The sequence below is a fragment of the Lepisma saccharinum genome, chromosome 3 (genome assembly GCF_977018435.1).
Source record: "Lepisma saccharinum chromosome 3, izLepSacc3.1, whole genome shotgun sequence".
NCBI classification, from domain to species: domain Eukaryota; kingdom Metazoa; phylum Arthropoda; class Insecta; order Zygentoma; family Lepismatidae; genus Lepisma; species Lepisma saccharinum.
Window position 1 is genome coordinate 69,722,504 of NC_139231.1, and position 24,345 is coordinate 69,746,848.

The following is a 24,345-nucleotide window of genomic DNA, read 5'->3' on the forward strand; positions in this document are numbered from 1 at the left end:
TGAGGGTTTGAATCTGGGACCTCCGACATCGTCACTAAAAATTAAGAAATATATTTGGAGTGAAGGCACCAACTTGGACGTGGACGTTCTCGATCTCGGCCATAGCAGAGGTGCTGTGATGAGCACCTTGCTCCAGTAGCTGCCTTTACCCACCCACTCATCCAGGGTTTTCCCCAGACACCCATTGATACGAGGCTGGGTGAACCCCAGAGCAGCTTATGCAGGCACATTAACAGAAAACAATGTAACATTTGCTTTCAATTAAATATTACGAGGGTAAATCAAAAAGTCCTTGCGCCTAACTATTTATTGCCAGATTACAAGCCATAAAAGAAAAACAAAATCTACGTACTTTTTGCTATTTTTCCACATAATCACCACACCTGTTGAGGCACTTGTCCCACTGTAGCACAAGTTTCGCAATGCCCGTTGCATAGAAGGTGGCCGGCTGATCACGGAACTAACGACGAACAACGTTCTGCACTTCGGTGTTGTTCGTGAACCTTTGTCCTGCCAGGAACTTATTCAATGGACCAAAAAGATGGTAATCACTGGGGGCTAGGTCTGGGTTGTAAGGGGGATGCTCCATAATCTCCCACCCCCCATGACTGAAGTTTGGCGATTGTTTTTCTCGCCACGTGTGGTTTCGCGTTGTCATGGAGGAAGACCACAGTGCTCACTTCACGAATACCCTGACGTTTTTTCCTAATGGCTGCTCGCAGATGGGAGAGTGTGCGACAGTAGCTTGTCCCCATACACTGGCTCCATTTCCCTGTGGATATCTGTGGCTGTTTGTCCTTTGCACCATAAAAAACGAATAACACTTCGCTGCTCATATGGCGTGGACTTCCCTGAGCACTCCGGCCATCTTTGTCAACTGATAACAGCGCCGTGCCGTGGAAAAAATTGGAAGTTACCATAGGGCCATTCCAAGAAAAGCCTACTGCATCACTCGTATATCTCGCTTTTGTAATGACACTTATAACAAGCTAGGAAAAAAATAGGTGCAAAGACTTTTCGATTTGCCCTCGTATATGCCCAAGACTTCACATCCATTTAGGGTCAACCCTGTTCAGCATGGGTGCTCATTTTTTTTATGTTCGGGACCACTAAGTACTTGAGCCATTTGTCGTTGGCCATATTACACTGTATAAGTGCTTACATTAAAGCTAATTCATCATAACATAATAAATTCTGTTTTATAAGTTCCAAGGTGAACCATATGGAAAGCCATGGTGGGCTGTAGTCTGATGGGACCAATAACATTCCCCATGTGTGTTTTCTAATTTTAGTCCCATATGTAAGTCTCTTCCATCATTTTATCTACACTCTCCATCCATGTAACGTCATCCTCTCTTTCTTTGGCCTGCTGGAATCCACAATAGTAGAGGAAAGTCACCAAAACTGACATAGGACTCCTAAACCGACACACCACTATTTCACAGCCTTGAAGTCCTGACACTTTGCTGTAACAAGATATAACTATTCTTTAGGCTTTCAAAATAATGTGCCACCAGTGAAACAAGGGGTGGTGATGGTTTTCTTTGTGTAGGGAAAGATAATTGTTTTTGGGTGATTTCAATACTTTTGTTTGTCTGTGCATAACACCATATTATTCATACTGGAAGGATGAGTAAAGTTTTACATTTTTATAGAGTTGGCTTTTTGGTTGTGCTTTTTTCAGCTTTTTTCACAAAAGTGTCTCAAATCAATGAAAATACAGGAGTTGCCAGTATTTTTCCTGTTCCATGGTTTTCGTTTATCTCCCTACTGTAAAATAGACACTCATTTCTAAATATAAAATACAATGTACAATATGAAATTCGTAGCTAGACATAAACAGTGTTTTCAAGAAAGCTGGCTTTTTTGAATGGGCTGTTCTTTCCGAGTGTTATCTTCATATTTTGGTAGGTTTATTTAATATATCTATGTAATATAAACAGATTCACATAACTAGAGTAGTTTTGTATGTGTTTTTAATAGAACCTAATAGTATGATATGATTTTCAATGTTTGAATTTTGTTATACGAACATGTACATGAAGCAAAAAAGGAAATACTGCTCTACCTTTTGAAAAACTAGTATCAAATCTCTTTACACTAAATTTTGTGTTCAATAAAATATATATTTGTGTTCTGGCTTTCCAGTACAACATGTATAATTTGGTTAAATGGCAGCTAAACCTAGTGACGAAGCAACTAGTGATGTATTTTCGCTGCTTGTTGCAGTGGTTCTCAACCTTTGCGAGACCACAGCCCAGTCAATTTATTTCTTACATGTCGATGCGCTGATCCCAACAATTTCACTCATAAATACATTTCTGATATTTAAAGTTTATATGAAAATTAATATGCAACCTTAATTAATATTAACATATCAAGTATGGCATGATCATAGTTCAATTATTTATAGACTTGCTGTCAATTATAAAATTAGATTTAAAAAAATTAGTCGTCAATCCCTGGGTGCCCGGCGGTTGAAAAACACTGGCACTAAAACTGAAGTAGAAGCAAATAAGATGGTGCAAATGGCGATAAATAATCTATTAAAGCTATGTGAACTGGACCCAAAGTTTGAAATGAGATCCAAAGCACTCTGCCTCCACAGATAATTCAACCTCAGACCTCTTCTTATTACAAGGCAACAGGATTACTTTATTCCACTCCAGGGTGTCATCCATGATTATAAAAGGAATCTTCTATCAAAAAGCCAGCCTTTCTCCATCAACAGTACTTGCAATTTGTTCTCTTGTGATTTATAGGCTAAATTAGAACTTAATCTCTGATGAAGTAGCTAACAACCTTGTTAAGTATAGAGAACATTCAGAACGAAGCAACACATAACAGTGGAGGATGTCACATTGAAGAGACAAGGGCCCCTTCAGTCTAAGCAAACAGCCACCAGGCATGCACAAACAAGACTGAGGTTACATGATGCGTGCCAATGAAGGAGCTTTCAGACTGAAGTCACAGATGACAAGCAACACAGTCTCCTTCAGTATAAAGCAAAACATTCACCGTGCATGCAAGAACAACAGACTGAAGCGGCACGATGCATGCCACTGAGAAAACAGTATAGTCCGAGCCACATGCAAGTGACATGTTTAGTTTGGTGTCGTGCTTCAGTTCAAAAGGTTGAATGGATTACTGAGGGTCTGGTTCCAAGTGACACATTTCACTTGTTGCTTCGGTCTGAAAGTTCCCCGAGAAAATGGTACAGGACAAGTGACAAGCCTCACTTGCAGCTTATGTTGCTTCGGTTCGAAAGGTTGCATGTACTTCTAAGGGTTGGTTTCCAAGAGCCACGTGTCGCTTCCATCTCTAAGCTCTGTTAAACAGGATATATACACAAATTCATGTAATACGTATGCTTCTGCATAGTGTTGTGAACAGTAAAGATTTTTAATTGTACCGAAACATTTAATATTTTGATATTAACATTTGTTTCATATTTTATGACAAACATTTTTTTGATACCCAAACATGTAAAAGCTTGTTTTAAGTCTATTTCATGGTCGGATGTGCTCATCAGGACTACATGTTTAGTTCTAACCTAGCTTACCCGTGCCATATGAGAAACTTACATACCAGGGGGCGGCTCATAGGTCCACACTTTTTTTTATCACTAAAATTCAAGAAAACATTTTATTATTGAATCACTGCTTCCTTTCCTGATTATTTATGTGCAGTTATTTATTAATTATAATACAAAAATTACTGTCATTAATAAAAAATAATAACCAATTATTGCATGAGTGTCTCACATATACTTTATCATTCACTAGAACTCACAAAATCCATAATATTTTTTGTTAATGCTTTTTAGTTTGCAGAAGTGTGGTTGTTTATTAAATATATTAATTACAATAATTACCATCATTACCAACCAATTGTACACTGTCACTGGCACGAGTGTGTCGAATGAGACCCATTCAAAGATGGCACCTGATATGGGCACCAAGTGCAGTTTGCCTCCTAATTACATTACATTTGTTTTTATGAACAAAAGTAATAAAGAAATATTGGGAACACCCTAGGAAACAATGTAATTTTATTTTCAAACAGTTGAAAAATCTAAAAAATAGAGGTGGTGGGCCTGCAAGCCCCCCTCCCCCTCGGTAAGCTTCCTGAACCATTATGCAATATGTGTCTCCTGGGATTGGCCAATATCTGTCTCTTGGCTGCTACATCATGTCAATTTATTTCAGCTAGTTCTAAAAGATGACACTACAAACCTGTAAACTCATAACAGTAACTTCAAATGAAGTAGGTTAGCTGTAATTGGTAAAAAGCCAAAAAAGCAAAAAAAATCCTGTTCTTTCCAAAAAAAAGCCAGCTTTTTATCGAAAAAAAAACCCATCCATTCAAAAAAGCTGGCTTTTTTGCAACTCTACATTTTTATCAGGTCATTGTAGATAGAATAACGATTCCGAAATGTATTTCTTTTAGTTATGAAGATGTGGCATTTGTAAATTTTTGAGATTATTGTTATTGATGGAGTCGTTTCCTAAACTGACATATGTCAATAATTGGGTTAGCTAAACCTTTGCGGGAGATGAAGATACTCTAGATGCTGAATGTATTTTGGTGAAGGACTTTATTCTGAAGATGCCAGTGGTGAAGAATCAATAATGTGTATCATGTGCAATCTTTGGTCTCATGTTCAATGTGCAGGTGCAGAACATGACCTATAATTACGTCAGTGTTTTCTGTAAATGCCTTGTATTAAGGGCTAAATAGTAAAAAAAAAAAATGCATTTGTTTCATGATGATTAAAGGAATTGCTTTATCCTCTAATAGAAAACATTTACATATATTTGTTTTTTTGTTGCTTTGTAATATAATTCCTCATTTAAAGAGGTATGTTGGTTTAGGAATCCATTTCCTCAGATAGCACATGGGTACCTGGGGGAAACCCTGGGGGGTAAAGGCGGTCAGGGGCGTGATGCTGATCACATCACCCCCACTCATGACCGGATCAAGAAAGTGTGGGGCGTTACCCCCACACCCCCTATACGCCTTCATGGCGTGCTGCTATGCACAGGGGAACACTTTACCTTTTACCTTTTATAGCATAATTGTACTTTTTGTGAAAAAACTAATTTGTGGACAAAATGTTATTGCAATAGACATTGTTACACAGCTTATACTTGGGCATGGAATTGATGTATACATTGATGTATTCCGCTTCAGAAAATTCCTTCTCTACTCTGAGTTAAGAGTAAAAAACAAAATGGTATGTCGGTTTTGGTGACTTTCCTCTACAAGTTTATTTATTGAGGAAATTGCAGATACAGCACACAGTGGACATTTTACACTGAAATAATCAATGATGAGAGCAACAGAAAATAACACAAATATAAAAATTAATAAAAATTAATTCAAGATTTAGCACATTATCATATACTGATGGATAACTAAAAGGCACACTTTGGTGGGAAAATATCCACACTTGGTGGGAGTTCATTATAGTGGGTGGGAATTGTAGAAGAGAGAATGTTTTGTAATGACTTGTGTAATTAAAATCACTCAATGAGCAGTAACGATAGGGAGACTGTAAATTGAAAAAGAGCTAGGGATGAGTTTTTGAAAAACTGAGAATAATATTGTGTTTAGAAAGGCAAGTCTGGCATCTCCATGGACTTGATTGGAGAAGAATATTCTGTTATTATGGAAGTGAATGATTTGAAGTGTAGGGAGACTTGGGGAAAATATTTTGCCATCTCTGTAGTTTTCATATGCACATACACTCTGTAAAAAAAAAAAAAATAGCATCACTGTATTCTTATTACGGATGCTGACAATTTTGAGTTTCACATGCATGCATCTTTCCTGCAAAACTTGAAATCAATTGATTGAAGCATTGATCTGTTATCACTGCGTAGTGTGGTGTTATTCTTTTGTTGATTTAGTGTTTGGAGTGTCCGCTGGAGGGTGTTGCAATCAGTTACTGCTGCAAAGCTTTGTAATCAATTGTCAGGAATCTGTAAAACGATTGTTAGTAATGCAACTTTTGACGTGTTTTATGTTGCAAACTACATGTTCATTATTGACAGTTTGGATACGTTATCATATTTGTGAAGTGTTCTGGTTGTGTGTAGTGTATTTGAGCATGTTTTCTTGACAAAAAGGGGCAGAAAGTGTGACATTTCACTAAGTAAGCAAGGAATGGTTCTTGCTTTGCATATGGATGGTCATTCTCAGAGAGAAATTGGTCGACAACTTCAAATGCATCAATCCACAGTTAGCCGCTGCCTGCAAAAGCAACAAGAACATGGAAAATCATCACTGAGAAGTCACTTTGGCAGAAAGAAAAAGACATCACCTCGACTGGATTGTATGATAAAGGACATGGCACTGAAAAACAGAGGAATGAGTTCACGCCAAATTGAACATAAACTTCAAAATGAGGTGGGAATTAATCTTACTCATGCTACTGTAGTATCCCGACTAAAGAAACAGGGTGTTTCTAAACACATCCCACGTAAAAAAAAAACAGACTAACTGACGCACATGCAAAAGTTAGACGTGAGTTTGTCACACGTTATGGCGCATGGAATGATACAGATTGGGAACATGTGATATTTTCTGATGAAAAACGATTTAAAAAGCTGGGGAGGGACAGCTCAGTTAAACTGTGGATGCGGAAGGGATAAGAACTTGCAAAATCTTGTATTTTAGAAACTCAAAAGTTTTGTGGCAGTGTTATGATTTGGGCATGTTTCTCTGCAAAAGGATTGGCAGGATGCATATTTGCGCAAGGACCGTTAAGGCTGATCAATATCTGGAAATCCTGAATTGGAAAGTTCTACAAACTGCAGGACATCATTTTTTCTGGACAGAATTTGGACTACTTTATTTTTCAAGACGATAATGCAACCTGTCACCGTGCTCAGGTGGTGAATAACTGGTTTCATGATATGAATATTGAAAGACTTTGGTGGCCGCCCAACTCTCCAGACATGAATCCTATAGAAAACCTTTGGGCTATGATGTGCACACATTTTAGTAATCAGACGTACAGGTCGAAAGAGGAACTTATGGCAGCAATTGTACATGTTTGGAATGAAATTGAGGACGAATATTGTCAAAATCTCATTCATAGCATTCCTCGAAGGTTGGAAGCACTTAGGAAGGCCAGGGGTGGCCACACTAAGTACTAGTCAATGTATTTACTTACTATCATTACAAATTGACATATCATGATGCATTTAAAACCTTTGTTCAATCTTTTTACTTGTAGAAATTGTCTTTGTGTGAAAACGTTCCACAAGCTATATTTGCAATAATTTTGTTATTAGTTCTGTAAAGTGCATTATGTATGCAACTATGACTTAAATAATAAAAATATATTGTACAGATATAGTGTTTTATATAATTGTTAAGAAAACAAATCGACAAGTCGAATTAAATCAATAAATCGACTGATAATTTACAAGCGAAATGCTGACCACCAAAAATAATGAAGTGATGCTAATTTTTTTTTTACAGAGTGTATATATATTTCAGCTTGCAAATGGGTTTAAATGAGGTTTTATGTGGATATTTAGTAACATTTGTAGCCCAGAAGTTGGTAACCCTGATGCTCTTTAAAGAGGTAGAGACCTTTTTATGCAATGTGATACACCATCAATAATTCAGTGGCCATGCCCACAAGGAATCTAAGTTAAAGTGGTATTATATTTCATCCTCATTTGCATTGAGCTATATACTGTGGTCTCATGAATTAATCATGATTACCTGTGGAAACTTAAATTGAAAATTAATGACTAATTATGGTTATACAATATGGAAAGATATGGTGCACAAAAGCAGTACATACTTTTTTCCCATGGTGGAAAGTATTTGCATATTTCCATCTCATTACAAATTTTACTGAAATTTATCGTTATAGCTCAGATGATTAGTAAGATACGGATAGTTGACATGGACAGATGGACAAGACAGGTGCATAAGGGTTCTTTTTTCCATCAAATCTGCTGATTAGTATCCTAAAATTATCTATTGTTATTAGTTTGTGGATGATTGTCACCATCAATGTTTAATTGTGCATGGGAGTTAGAATGATTCAAGTGTTTTGGAGGATTATAAGTTTCAGAAGTTTCCCTCAAGATGTCTTTCATAAGCCATTGAAAATATTTCCACAAGCTATCAGTGGCTCTTCACCTATGATTTGATGTTCCTTGATCTATACCTTTTGGTATTTGAACTCATGACTTTTTATTTTTGCATTAATCCCTAGATGATGAAGTCCTGCCTAGTTCCTGCTTATAATATTCTGTATTGTTTATGTGAATATAACAGCGCAAGATCAAGTTAGAATAGGTTCCCAGCTAGGCAAGGTACCCAGTGAGTTTGGGTTTTTGTTTTAAATCCACTTTACACACAGAAGGCTAATCGTGACTGGAACTACAATTTAAAGTGGAATGTCAACCCCTATGTGCCTCTACTGGGTATTGAAGCTGGAACCCCTTGATTAGTAGGTGATATCATTACCACTTAATGTTGCCATCAGGGAGGCCCTAGGTACCCAATGAAAGTTCGCCCTTCACAAGGTTCATTTCTGGGTCTTCCACTCATACCTCGCAAGGATTTTTTGGAACTTCAGCTACTGAAAACACATTTTCAATGCAATGAAAAATAAGAGAATGGGACTCATTTAGTATATTCCCCTATTTTCTTCAGGATAATTAGGTTTAGGAGGAGGAGTAGGAAGGTTGACTTCTCATAACCATTGTCGCTCTTTCAATGTGCATCTACCTGTGATTGTGGGAAATATAAATGTTGCAAGGAAAGAGGAGTAAGAAATCGTGAGATATAATAGTATGAATGTGACAAGAGAGTAGTTCAGTACCATGTAAAGACACCTGGAAAAGGACCCATATCTTGCAGATTTGAAGGAGTGGAAATTGCTAAGATATTTGGCACAAGCTGTTTTTGCAATTTCTATTCCTTGAAAATCACAGACTTGCCAAAATATAAGGGTAAGTATCTTTATGTATAAGTGATGAAACAACTGTTGATTATCCCATTACTACTTTATGACATTTTGAATTTGTACAGTGAAAGTTACAGATAACAGTTTTCCATTTATATTCTGTTTCGTTTCAGTCTGATATCAAGGGCTGCCAGAAGAAGCTCGTTGAGCAGCTGACCAATCAGATCCATGAGTCACCTGGCCCACCTACACGAAAACTGATTGCTCGCTGTTTAGCGACATTGTTCAGTGTTGGAGACACTTTTTTATTGTTTGATACTGTGAATAAATGCAATGATATACTTAAGAATAAAGATGATTCACCGAGCTTCCTTCCAGCTAAACTGTAAGTATTGATTTTTTTCTACTTTTCATTATTTGCACATTTCAATTTTGTAAGTTTTGTAGGTTCTACATTCACATCTGTGTGTTAGTTTATTAAAGTTTATTTATTAAAGCTTGTTTTAGTTTATTAAAGTTTATCTTAGGGCTGAGCCAATACCACTTTGAACCGATACTGACACTGATACTCTCACTGATACCCACCGATACAGATGCCGATACTGATACTTGTATAATTCCAATTTAAAATAACAAAGGTATATATGTGCGTGTGTGGGGCGATGATTAAATTAACCCACCAAATGATGCTCTGTTGCAACGATCGATGCATCTCAACTCTACAATCAATGACAATCGATCAGATGTTTCAAATATGAGAGAAATATTAAGATTGAGATTGATTTGGTGTTTATGTCCACTTTATGCACAGTAAGGTTAATCGGGACTGGACCTACAGTTTAAAGTGGGATCCGAACCACTATGTGCCTTCACCGGGTATCGAACCCGAGAAATATTAAGAGAAACTAAGATCGAGGTAATCGTGTTGTCGTCGTTATCCCCCATGTTGAAAAATGAGATCATGTCTCTTCAACCTCCTCTAAAGGTAAGGAATCACTCTTGAACACAAGAATAATTGGTGATTTACCAGGCCCAGACACGACGTCTAAAACTAACAGTAAAGCTGTAATGTAAAACCAATATCGTCTCTTGTCTTGTCCCTTAGCAAAGAGAATAGAAGTTAGTAAACAAAATGTAAGGAGAGAATGAAAACTTACCAGTATCTTGCTTTTTTATCAGGCGATTGACTTCAGTACAGTGATATTCCAACTTGGCTTTGCTTTTGAGATATATATATATGCTTTCGGAAAATGGTTTCTAAAAAAAAAATGTATAGTTCTATAAATGCAAACTCATTACTACACTTTCCAGAAAGTAACTGCCATCATCTGAAAATGCTCCCTTGCCGCGTTTCCTGTGCCGAAACATGCCTGTTGAAACCCAGTTATCCAGGTTGGGACAAACAAAAAGTCTAAAGTTGGAAAGGAAAAGGGGGGGATTAGCCCAGGTATTTAAATTTCCAAGAATATGCTATGCACTATGTCCGAGACACATCCACCACTTTCATGGGTGGTGGCCTTTTTTGACTATGGGAAGCCTCTAAAGGGAGAGATGTCTGCAAACACCAAAGAAAGTGGAAGGATTAGCCTCAGGTGCGTCATTGGGGTTATTGTTACACGAGACCGCATCTGTATGAACAAAGGCTGGTAGACTTCAAAGAGAACTAAACAAAAGCAGTGAACTCCTATGGGGATAATATCACTTTAAGTGAGAGTTGATCTGCATATGGATCTTTGTGTCATGTACTTGCTGTTCATGGGAACTTGAGTACAGGTTCATTTAAAAAAATGCACAACTATTTTTTTTTTTCAAAACCAAAGGTAAGTTGGAAAAGGAGAACAAACCTTTGAAAAGGAACAAATTTTGTTCGGTATCGGCTCAGCCCTAGTTTATTTATTAAAACTTGTTTTAGTTTATTAAAGTTTAATTATTAAAGCTTGTTTTAGTTTAGTAAAGTTTATTTATTAAAGCTTGTTTTAGTTTATTAAAGTTTATTTATTAAAGCTTGTTTTGAACTAAGAGCATTTGCACACTCACCGATAAAATCAATGTTATCCCTGATACCGATATTGTCAGCATTAGAAATCAGAAGGGGTTAATGCACACGTGGCCCTGCACGATACATTTTCCTGAACAACCACCGACATACTGGTGTGCAGTGGGAGCTCCCCTCGACAAATCAGCAGTCGGACCAACACCCACTGCACCTCAGATAATGGAAAAGAGGACACAGACCCCTAGTCATAAATTTAGCCATGTCAAGGAAGAGTTATTTTGTAAAGTGGAGGCAGGAACCATCTCCGCTTTCAGGCTTTGTCCATCACTTTGTGCATCCCCTCCAAGCTATCAGTAAGAACCCCAATATAATCAGTGTGTGTACAAAATCCTGTTTTGTGTCGTTGCTGTGACTCCAACAAAATTTTGATATGTGCAAACGCTCTTAACACTATTGAAAGGCTTTAAATAACAATGTTCGTGTGTTACTTTTTTATATATTATTAACAGTCTAATTTAGGGAGCTTTCAGATCAAAGCAACAAGTGACATGCAACAATAAGATGCATATTTCAGTGCAACACATGCACTGAAGTGACAAGTGACATTAGCACAAACTGCACTCATCAGAAGAGGCATTCGCTGCACATGCCTAATCAGCAGACCAAGGTAACATGATGCACACTATTGAGCATGTGCAGCTTGTTGTTTCACTTCAGTCTGGAATCTCACTTAGAGGTGCAAAACTTTTGGATCATCCTTACAGATTATCAGTTAAGTTTTTGAAATACTCTGAACTTTAACTATGAAAAGCAGCGTTCATACTGAAGTTGGACCTTGAGGTAAAATTGGGTGATTAATGTGCCAAAGCTTAAAAGTCAGTAACCAAAAATTTGGTCAGTACAAAGTGAAATGTCAAAAGTAGTGGATGCGAAAAACATAAATCCACTAAATATTTTTGCTCTCATTAGCAAAGAAGGAGATACATAAGCAATGTGAATTTATTAAAAAATGTTACTACACTTTTGCGTTGCTACATGTTTTTTGAGATGGAATATTTTAGTCAGCGTAACTTTCTATTCAGTGACATTGCAATGTTTGACGGTGTTGACATTGATTGGTGCTGTGAAACCAAGAGTACCAGTTTGGAATCCACACTAAAATCTTTTGTAGTTGTTCTCTCATGCATTTCATCTACTATGTTAGTGAGTCTCATCAGTATAAATGAGCCAAAGATGCTACACAAAATAACCAAAATGGAATCGAGTAAGGCTAGCCGATATCATTTAACCGATGCTGATGCAGACATTCTGAGGAGCTTTCAGATCGAAGTGACAAGTTACAAGCAATAAGTGACACTTGTCACTCTGGAATGAACATTCAGAAATAAATGCACCCTTTCATACCAGAGTGACATGACAAGCTGCACATGTCACTTGTGCACCACTTGGACTGAACCATTTTCTCAACAGTAGCGTTGTTGCCTTGGTGTGTTGGTAGCTCATGTGAAGTGAATAATGTTTTTTTTTTGCAGATTGGAGGGGAAAATGTCTATTATTTGTGTGCACTGTATTCATGCTGCTTTTCAGTCCAGTGTGAAACCCACATGTAGCCTGTCAATTGGTGCCTGTTGTTGGTCTCTTATTATTTGTCACTTCAGTCTGATAGCTGTCTTACTGATTTCCACTCTTACCAATACTTAAACATTGTATCTACTGAAAGTAGATAAGAATATTTAATTTTACGTGTGAGATAATCAGAATATTTAAATAATTGTCATTTAATCATAAAATCTATTTTCCACAGTAAGTTTTCATGAAAAATTGAAGGGACTAGTGGTATCCCTCACCCCTGTTAAGTTAATTGGAAAAGTTGCTGATAATTGTGATACTTTTTAATGAACATAAATGTAGATGAAGACTGTATTCTAATATATAGCATTATTTCATAGGGATATACACAGTGCTTTTTTCTGGTGGTGCACGATGATATAGTGAGAATAGAATTAATTTGTAACATTGTAAATGGCATATTGTTAGGTTGTTATCCTATTTTTCACCAAGTTTACATGACTTCAGGTAAATATTTTAAACAGGATTGCTTACATGTTGGAGTTTGCAGCATTAAAAATGTAGATAGAGGTTACCAGAGGAGGGTTAAAATCATTTGGCATGCACCAAGCTTAAATTAGTAATCATTTGTGTTAATGAAATAAATATAGGAATGTATGATTACATGTGAATATATCACAATAATTTTCAGTAACTCTTATGATTAAATTTGCATCAATATTGTTTATATGACCATAGCAAATTGGCTTACAAAGTGGTCACACGCATTAATGAATGAGGCAAAGAAATCCCTGTGGAATTTCATGAAATATGTCCTTTTTTGGACCGGTATGCAAATATATTGTGGATATCAGTAAATTTTATATTGATACTTGACAATATCTGCTAACAATTTCTTATTGGCTCATTGCCAGTGTGCTTATATAGATATTTCTTTTACTTTGCAGAGCTGCCATTTCTTGTGTTGGTTATATGTATGGAAAGCTAGGCAGAATGATGGGCAGATCATATGAGGAAACAGTACAAATTCTTATCAAGTCTTTGCGCAATGCAGAATCACAAACGAGAATAGAGATCATGTTGACCTTGGAAAAGGTAAGAGAGCCTTATTAATTGCCATAAGTTCTTTCTTCATAGTTGTTCCCTTTCTCCCTGATTTTTTATTTTGAAAAATACACTGTTGCAGTGAACCCTCATGGTGACATCTGCATTGATCTTGATATGTCAAACATGAATCTACAAATAACATTCCAAAGAGCCACAGTAACAATATAAATATTTCCAAATTTTTGACATTTTCAAAAGTGTGTAGGCTATATACTTCTTATGCTTATGAAATCAAACTCACAGTAACTTAGTTATTTAGTTAATTAGTACAACAACTTGGCAATATAATCTTTGAAATACCTTGCATGAATCAGGAGGGGCTAGGGGCAGGAAAGTCATTTTTTTTGTAACCGTGATACTACCAATAACTCCAAATCATGTTAAATAAACTTCGAAGTTTTTCTTACGCAATACAAAAAGAATGGCATTTCTATTTCAAATATGTCACATTTGGCAATTTTTTAGAACTCTCGACCTTCTATGTCCATAACTGCGCATATTTTTTCATTGTAATAAAAATAAATAATAATTTTCTTCCTGGTTCTGTTTGTGCACTGTAGTCCCAGTTTTGCAAACAGTGTTATGATAACAAGTAGTTCATGTTAATAAACTGGTAAAAGAAGAAAAAAAAATGGACATGTCCATGAAAATTGTTCCTTAAATTTTGTTAACTACATGTTATGATCCTCAGAAGTAAGCAGCCATCGGGCACACCTTCCTCTTTTTTTTTTTAAAATTCTTTTCTATCCTTTTTAACCTTACCATTCAAGAAGTATATGTAAGACTTTTCTTCAATATCCATTCCTGAGAAAGATGACAGGTAGTTACAGAAAATTTGAGGAACATTTCAAGATCATATTGACAACAAATATATACATTAAATATGTATATTGCTTTATAATCAGTTAATGTTGAAATTAACTTCTTGTATTTCACAGGTCTGCTCTGGAATGGGGAGTGCAGTGGCCAATGTTCACAAAGAGATATACAAGGCTGCAAGGCATTGCATGACTGATCGTGTTATGGCAGTTCGTTGTGCTGCTTCAAATGTATGTACATGTTTTATTTTTTGTGAATATCTCTCAGTAGAATGTATAGTTTGTTTAGGTTCACATATTTAAACCTTAAGGTATACTGTTATTTGTTATAACAATAATGAATTACTTGCTCAAGTTATTGACAAAGTGTTCTTTAGGTCTACTTTTTGTCTCGTTGAGGCTAATTTGGATTTTATCTCAGATGGAAAGTGGGATGCAGAACACTGTGTCCTCACCATGAATTGACATGGAATTTTTTTTGATTACCAGTAATTGCAAAGGAAACAAAACAGGATTCTGCCTCATACATAAAAGGAACAGAGTTCATGTTATACAATAAATAGGGATGTCAGATCAATACTCTATCAGTATTAGCTGATACAGACATATCACTGTATTGGTTTATGAGTTTAATTGAAGATAATTTTGCCGATTTGATATACAGGGAAATTATAAATGATTCATCAGGTTTGAAACGGCTGCATGAAAAAATATATAACACATACAATAATGAATGATACATGAAAATAAACAGAAACTGTCCACGTTTCAGACATACTTTCACAAATGTTCAATGTGGCTGCCTTTCGTCACACATCTATGCGATAGTCTAGTTCGCCCCACATGTGCTCTAGCATTGCCCTACTAATGGTCGAAAATGCAGCTGTAATGCTATCCTGCAGCTCAACCAAAGTTGTTTGTAGTTGTGGGACTGTGTCTTTCACATGCCCCAAAGGAAAAAAATCACAAACCGTTAGGTTGGAAGATGTAGGAGGCCATGGGAAAAGCACTAAGTCATCTTCAGCATATCGCCCAATCCAGGCATTTACACAGGTAACCAATTTCCTTAAACTGTCGATGCCATCGCAGAATGCTTTGGTGACCTGGCGGTGCAGTCTCTGGAATGCACGCTGTACGGTATCAATGGAAAAACACTTCTCATATTTCAAAACAGAAAGCTTTCTGCTGCATAGATGCCATTTTGAAAACTGTTTGTGCTGCCATCTGTCGGCAGGTGCCAAGGTTACAAATATGAGAAATTAAAATTTCAGATGTGTTCTTTTGTTTCATGATTAGCACACACATATTATATTAATAGTTTTGGAAATATTTCACTTTAAAACCAAATGAATCATTTATAATTACCCTGTATGTATGTGTGTGTGTGTATATATATATATATATATATATATATATATATATATATATATATATATATATATATATATATATATATATATATATATATATATATATATATATAACTAAGTCAACGACACTCTGAACTGATGTCAATGTTGATACTCCTACCAATTCTCACCAATACCAATACTTTAATTTTGTAACAATTAAATGTAGTTCAGAACATTTCATTGGAACTGTACAGTCTTAATCAGTAAGTGCATCAACAGTGATACTGGTATTGGTTCAAAGTGGTATCAGCTTGGCTCTAGATAATTTATGAAAACTTTTAGAGTTTAGAGCTTGTATAGCTGTAATACTTCCCCTAGAACAAATGTGTACCAGTTTTTTATGGTCACCCTGTATTTGTAATATTAAATATAGAATATAGGACAGCCAATAGAACAAAAAGATGCTAATTTTATTTATCTTTCAGTGCCTTGTGGAACTACTGAATCATGCATCATTCCTCTACACAACAGAGCTGGAAAGTCTTGCAACATTGTGCTTCCGTGCATTCGATGGCTCAAATTACGATGTCAGGTGTACTGTAGCAAAGCTTCTAGGAAACCTAATTGCTAGAACACAGCAACAACCTAAAGGAAACCCTGCAGGTAATTTATATTTTGTAATTGTCAGCAATTTTTTTGACATAACCCTGTAGTCATAACTTGCTAATTCGGCAGGTTAGGTCCCACGCTGATAGCTTAAAGCAAAACACTTATCATGTGCTGTATGATTTATTCCATGCATGTTCGGCTATAAAGTGTATATAATTCTACGGGTTATGATGGAGGAGTTACTGTACTTTAACCCCTTAAGTGTGGAATTATCTGAACAAGTCACTACTGCAAAATAAAGTGTTCTTTTTTTAAATTTATTTTATTTTATTTTATATAGCAAAATTCAATTTTATCACTCCATTTTCTGATTAAGATTCACGTCAGTGCTTTCAGAAGTGAACAACAACTACAACTCAGGCTTCCGTGATGGCATAGTGGTAAATGCCATCGCCTTGTAATCACGTTTTCCCAGGTTTGATACCCGGTAGAGACACATTGCACAGTGATTTGGATCCTACTTTAAAGTGTAGGTCCAGTCCCTATTAGCCTATGTGCATAAAGTGGACTTAAAACAGAACTTTAAAAAAGTGTAACTCCATGTCTGTCATGCAAACTATGTTTTTGAGTTTTATTTCGGTTTTCTATTATGCATGAACTACACCACACGAAAACAGACAACCTTTCTGACGTCCAACTTATATATTCTCTTTCTTCTCTTCCATCTCACTTTTCTTCCACTGTTTTTGTCTTTGCGGATGGTGTATATATACACTATCCACACTTAAGGTGTTATGAGTAATAATTCACAGTTCCATCTCAGCTTTGCTCTTCACCATTAGTGTAAGAAACCAATCCATGAGATGTCTAGAGAAGAGGAAGATAACTAATGAACCAAGATCGTTAGTTTTAAGGTTGCATTTCATTAAAGAATTTTGGAACCAATATTCAAGCAAGTAAAGGATATTTGCTTTTAATGTATTTTTACTACTGGTAATTCTTTTCTAGCGTATCCAAACAAACCTCTGAAAGCCATGTCTTTGGAGGAAGCGCTGGGCATATTGATGTCTGGTTTCTTGCGAGGAGGCATCGGATTCTTGAAAGGGACAGGAGAAATGATTAAAGGGAGCTCAGGGGTCAACCGAGAAGTGAGAGTTGGAGTTACGCATGTAAGTAGTGATTCAGATTTTGAGTAACTGAGAGATGCAATAGTAAATACTGAGAAACTTATGTACTCACTTTTCTGCGAAGCTGTTTTTTAGTTTTTGTTCTGTTAATTTTGATGACCACCATCCTTGTTGGAACTTGCTGATTTATTCAATCGACAAACTATAGATAACTGTATACCAACTATAGTTATTTTTTAGTGTTTTTGGAAATGCTCTTTATAAAAGTTTAGTTGTTTTTTCCTCCAAGAAAGGGTGTGCGATGTTATATAAATTGATACAAATCTCTTGAAGTTGTATCAAATATGATATATTTACCTTGTGACTTGTTGATCGTGCACATTATTCTTAAATTAATGTTACTTTATCTTGTTTTCCAGGCATATGTGATATTTGTACAAATACTAGGTAGTGTGTGGCTTGAGAGGAACATGACAACATTCCTTGTGCATGTTCTGGACCTCGTTGCGAACCCCAAGGCTGCATCATCCCATGTAGATGCAGTGTATTCCAGAAAATGCATTAATTTTATTCTCAGAAGTGTTCTTGGCAGAATGTTAGGTGAAAAAGCTCAAGTGTCCGCATGTAAGGAGATCTGCCAGATAATTATAAAGCAAATGAATTCCATAGGTAAGTCAAATCTTTCTAAATATCCATATTGAATTCAGAATTATTGTTGAGATTTCTGCAGTTATAATTTTGAAACTTTTGTTCTTATATGTATATATTACGTGCAATTCTGATGGGTGTTACTTGCATATAAACACAAACGCATGCAATGACACTTGATGTATCAATTATCCTACAATAACACCCCTCTACATACCATCCCTAAAAAGGAAAGCTTCACTTGCTTTTTGAAGTGAAATTTAAAGTACCGGTACTTGTCATCAGATTGTACTTTAAGCAATACTGATTCATATATTGTAACAAAATATTTTTTGTATGTATGACGACATCTACAGAGACTTATTATGATGTCTTAATAAATCTATCTGTAAGACAGCAGTTCCCTGTGATTTTGTGAAACTCTATTATTTTAATAAAAGAGATGTTATTTATATTTCCACTAAGATCACAGGTATGCTTAAAGAATTTGCCTCGAATATATTACACACAGTAGGTAGCATGACAATTAAGCCATTGTAGCGTGTGTTATTCACCAAAGTATTGTAATTAAAATTGTTATATTTAATTCAACGTCAGTCAAAAATTATGTAGAAATTTATGTACCAATCTTTGTTTTTCTCATTCCATTCAATAAAAGAGTTACTTATATGAATAAACAATTAATATTTAAAAATCTCTTGAAGGTTTTAACATACAGAAATTCATATCTGTTGGTAAATATTTGTGTAATTATTCAGGATGCATCCCTTACTCAAAAGTACATTTAAATCATGTTACTGAGACAACTTGATGAATTATTATTACATCTTTTCCAAAATCCATATACTATGCAAAAGTTACAATCAGATAATCAAGATCCACAACATCGATCTGTCAAAGTTCAATAAAATCTATAATTTGCGTCAGATTAATGTTAATAAATAATGATAATCATCCATGCTAAACTTGCTTATCTTTTCCATATACTTTCACTTTTTAAATTGTCAAAGTTCAAAGATCACTCATTTCAATGATTTTCATAAATTAGATAGGAGTATCAACCTGATGATTGCCGATATTCTTCCTTTACATATCAGGCAGCCACATTCTTTACCAAGACACAAACCAAAGTTCCAAGTTGACACTTTACCATTTCCTGCACATTTCAGACTACATCATGAATTATTGCATTTATATAGTACAAAATTTGATCTTGTGTTGATTTTCCAAACTTTACAACATTCTTTTTATGTTAAATTAGGCCTCAAAAGACATTAAATGTCGAAAGCATTTCTGCTACTTCACCGCCATATTTGCCAACCTTTTTTCACTACTCTCGCAGGTGTGTCAAAAACCTATGCACAGACTACTGCCTGGATCTTTTGTGTTATAAAAATAATTTTTGGGCTGTTAACTTTAAAATAACTTCTTGTAATGCAAGTTTATAACAATAAAAATGAATTTGTAGCATAAACCAACATGCATTTAATTTATGTATGCTAGAACACCAATTTCTTCTAAAACTCATCAAGTGTAACATCACGATTTTTACAAATCTTTTTTAACAAGAGTTTGCAACACTTGCGGTAATCCTAAACTGTATTTAGAATGAAAACAAATTACCATAAGCACCTTTATTATATGCAAAATCATCTGAATTAACAAAAATAAGTAGTATTGACATAAAAATGGAGATTTTCAGGACGTAAGTAAAAATCATAGAATAACTTAGATAACAATATGAATTTTCGGGATTTTTACACCAGCTATTGAATGCTGTGAGTGCATTAATTGCAAATAAAGGTTCATATTTAGGTATTTATATATTTCAAAGTCTGACTAGCTTTTTAACAAAATATTCGGATGGGCATGTTGTAAAATATAACAAACAAAATTAAATGTATAACTTTTTGCTGATTTTAAGAACAATGTCTATGCTGAAAGTTAAGCAAGTGCCATACTTTGAAAGTATGTGACATAATCATCACATATGTTTAATATTTCCTTTTTAATATTGCAGATTTCAATCCGGAAAATGCAAAAGACTGTAATCAGGAAACATTATTTAGTCAACATTTGTTGGTTTGTGCACTTCAAGAGCTAGGAAGTCTTATTGTGGGATTAGGTACAACAGCAAGCAACATTATTGGTGATCATTCTCTCAGTAAGTAGATCGATTGTGTAGTCTGTATCATTATTGTATATACAGGCAGTGGCAAGTTTCCATATCCAGCCAAGGCTGAATAGAATGTTACATTGCCAAATTATACCTCAACTAACAAAGAAAAATTACTGAAGTATGAAAGATATAATTTTTTTTTACTTTGGCAGTAATTAAAAAATTATAAAAAAATAAAGTTAAAAGCATTTGCAGTTTATCACGAAGAGTTAGTAGTTACAAAGTGATACTTAATTATATTCATTCAGTGTTTGGAAAGTACAATTTGTTGTATACAAATATATAGAATGTGAGTGGGAAGTTGCAACAATATTGGGCTTTATAGACTTGCTCAATCTGAGATGTGGCCTTTGTGCAATCATTGGGTCCTGGTGTTACAACAGTGAACTAAACTCTGAAAAGAAAAGAAACTTTAAGCTGCTCTATCTGTACATGCAAATCATGCGTACACAAGTTTATGATGGGTGAAACAAAATTTAGAAAGTGTAAATTTCTTTTTGAATCACCTTGTATTTCGATGATAATTCTCTATAGGACACGAAATTCTTCTGACGTTGTTTGTGTATATGAATTATACTTTCTTTTTTTTTTCAGATCTCATTGAGGCAGTATTTGCTGTGCTAGTTCACCCATGCCAGGCTGCTCGTCTCGCTGCAGCATGGTGCCTCCGATGTATATCTGTTGCAGTGCCTTCACAAATGACACCACTGATTGACAGGTTCGTAGTGTGTGTGGCCGGACCCTGTGGCCGAGTGGTTAGCACATTGCACTGCGATGCCAAGGGTCCCGGGTTCGAATCCCATTCATCCATTTCATCACTCATCCCCATCTTTGCAAATTAGGCACAAAACGCGAAGTAAAATAAACTAAATCAATCAATCAATCAATCAATCATAGAGTGTGTGAGAACAAATTTTGAATCAGAGAAAAGTTTATACTTAAGTGTTGAGATTTGCCAATATAAGTGCAGTTGCATCAATGATGGCATAAAAAAAAAAAAAAAAAGAAGCATGGAGAACGGGGATGGGGACAGCCACATTTAGTATACACATAAATACCATACCTATTATAGTTTTCTTGTTTGCTGAGATAATTGGTCAAGCTCCTTCCCCCTTCCATCAGTACTTGGTCTTCTAGTGTTCTCACTGACCTTAAAATGCTGGGAAAATCTATGATCGGAAAGGTCAGTTTTTTTTTTTTTTTTTTTTGTACTAACCATGACCAGGGCAACAAATTTATCTTGTTCCTTGAACTGATTCCTTGGTGGGTAATATTCTAAATAAGAGTGACTTACTTTTAATTTTTGTTCATTTATTTTGACCAGTCTTGACTACGCGGTACATAGATATTCAGGCCAAAAATGCAGACCCCTCCGCAACTCGAACCTGGGTCTCTGTCTACCAAATGAGCTACCGAGCCAACACTGATTTTGCACGATTTCAACTTTTACTGTGTTTCAAAAGCAACAGATACCATTGTGGTATCACTGACAGATGACTCCACACAGTTAAAACAGCAAACTAAAAAATTATGAGAAGCAAGAGCTGGCTCAGTAGCTCCATTGGTAGAGAAATGACATGTTATGTCAGACTTCCAGGTTCGAGTCCTGGTTGGGCCTGCATTTTTTCATTTTAATATACAGCGCGTCCCGCTTATACGTATAATAAAAGAAAAAATCACAACTTTTTTATTTACCAATATTTTTTGTCCAAACTTTGTTTAAACATGTAACAACTCAGAATTTTTTTTTACAAACCAAGAAAACTAGTGCACTTCCACATGTAAACCGTTAGCGGTACGGCAAATGTCAAACTGGTTGTCAGCCTCAAGCCACACGTTTTGAAGCATGTGCGGGGTAATGTTTCTTACTGCAACCACAATTCTTTCACGCAAGTGTTGCAAATCTCTAACCGGTGTACAGTAAACTTTGTCCTTAACACACCCCCTACAACAAAATATCACACACAGTGAGGTCTGATGACCGTGCGGGCCATTCAATAAAATCCGAACCTCTTCCTATCCATTTTCCATTGAAAAGCTCGTCCAGGAAGTCTCTTAACGAGATTTGAGAAATGAACCGGTTTCATGTAACTGTTTTTCCCATTTCTATCTTGAAATGTACGATGGAACTACTTCTTTAGCACGCAATCGTCTCTGCACAAGTGTCACAGACTTCACTTCAGACAACGTTAAAACACAAAACACCTTTTCTTGTGGCGACCACATGACGAATGGCTACTGAGGAACTGATAATATCAGTTTTCAAGACATTCTGGTTACTGCGCATGCGCAACTACCACTGACAGTGTTGCTAAAAAAAATTCTGAGTCATTCTTTAAAATGAAACAACAATCACATCATGCTGACAGTTTGTTTAGAAGTTATGAATTTTTATTTTATTATACGTATAAGCGGGACACGCTGTATATTTAGTACATCTCCTGTGTGTGCAAAATCATAGTCTTGAATAAGATTGATTCGCTTGAATAGCATATGCGGTTAAAGACTTAAGAATTAATTGTCAGCATGTTGAAGCAAAACATTAGTGGTGTGAAAATCTTGTTAAAAAATCCCAGGAACAACCTGGGGAATTCGGTAATTTGTTTTGGCAAAATGAAAAAGAACCCTGTATCAGTATTGGAAAACATTTTTAGTTCAAATTTCATTACCAATACCAGTTAGTACATTCACAAAGAAGTTTGCTAAATACTAGCCCATACTTACAGAATCAGCTGTCATTTCATCACAAAGTCTATTAATTGCCATACAATATTTGTACAGGCTAAATGTCAACTTGCATTTTTGCAGTTAAAATATTCTGGATACTGTTCAAAATGTGCAATGTTCATGAATTCTATCCAAAACTGTGTGACAGAAATAGGTTTTATGATTAAAGTGGTGCTTGAAGTGGCAAAACCATGGGATATGCCATTTTCTAGTTAATTTTTTTTGCATAAAACATCTGCCCAGCTAAGATAATTTTGTAAGCACCCCCCCCCATTATCTCCATTGTTGAACCATACAAGCATTTTGCCACCTAGGAATTTCCACTTCGAGCACTGGATTGCATTTTAACATTCTGATCATCTCCCATGCGATTCTATGAATATTAAACTGATAGATGGATAATATTGACTATTAACATTCATAACTGTAAAGAACAATCTTGAACTGGTTAAATTAGGCATTAGAATAAAATAAAGTAGTAATTTTCAAATAGTGATTAATTTCAGGCTCGACTTTCCATGGACCAGAAGAATGACATTGAATTTTGTTTCCTTTCAGGTGCATAGATGGTGTGGAAAATATGAAAATTTCTCCTGAGGCCATATCTGGTTACAGTGGAGCCTTAGCTGCTGTGCTGGGTGGAGTTCGGCTTTCACCTCTTGGAGTTCCTCACACGAAAGGAAAGGTATGCACAGAATTCCTCATGTAATTAAATGTTTTGCTTACCTCTTAATATGTTGACCAACCATTTCTGAGCCACCATATGTAAGTTTCCCTGGATATTTTTCATGGAAATTCTGCATTGATTACTCTTTACAAACACTTAAAAAATTTAGTTTAACAGGAACACTATTATATGTGAACGCAATGACATACATGGGCCTCCCCAATGGCATGGTAGTCACGTTGTCATCTTGCAATCAAGAAGTCCGAATTTCGATACCTGGTGGAAGCACAAAGTTTGTTGGATCCCACTTTAAACTGTAGATCCAGTCCCAATTAGCCTATTTGCGCATAAAATGGACCAAAAAAATTAATTAAAAAATAACAACATATAAACACCTTTCACATAAACATGAGAGAAGTATGAAAACTAATAGCCATTCCATGAGACATTGTAATATGTCATATAGTTTTGCCATTTATAAAGTTGGTCTCTAACATAAATTACCTTATCAACGCTTTTTAGAATAACTGTTAAACTGACAAATTAAATTAATATTTTGCAAGTTTTAAAATTATCTTTTTTGAGGCAAAAAAACTAGTAGATTTGTG

The 24,345-nt window shown here is 35.6% G+C and overlaps 1 protein-coding gene across 6 annotated transcripts in view; it reads left to right on the top strand.

The window, feature by feature from the left end:
• The window catches only part of LOC145985110 (HEAT repeat-containing protein 5B), a 164,536-nt gene that overhangs the window by 49,720 nt on the left and 90,471 nt on the right, over nucleotides 1-24,345 (top strand). For all 6 annotated transcript variants that reach the window (XM_083118720.1, XM_083118721.1, XM_083118722.1 and 3 more), the window contains 9 exons: nucleotides 9,112-9,323; nucleotides 13,451-13,598; nucleotides 14,549-14,659; nucleotides 16,266-16,443; nucleotides 17,398-17,558; nucleotides 17,936-18,185; nucleotides 20,185-20,328; nucleotides 20,938-21,061; nucleotides 23,629-23,755. In XM_083118720.1, the coding sequence (XP_082974846.1) occupies nucleotides 9,112-9,323; nucleotides 13,451-13,598; nucleotides 14,549-14,659; nucleotides 16,266-16,443; nucleotides 17,398-17,558; nucleotides 17,936-18,185; nucleotides 20,185-20,328; nucleotides 20,938-21,061; nucleotides 23,629-23,755 (1,455 nt within the window). The remainder of the gene's footprint in view (nucleotides 1-9,111; nucleotides 9,324-13,450; nucleotides 13,599-14,548; nucleotides 14,660-16,265; nucleotides 16,444-17,397; nucleotides 17,559-17,935; nucleotides 18,186-20,184; nucleotides 20,329-20,937; nucleotides 21,062-23,628; nucleotides 23,756-24,345) is intronic.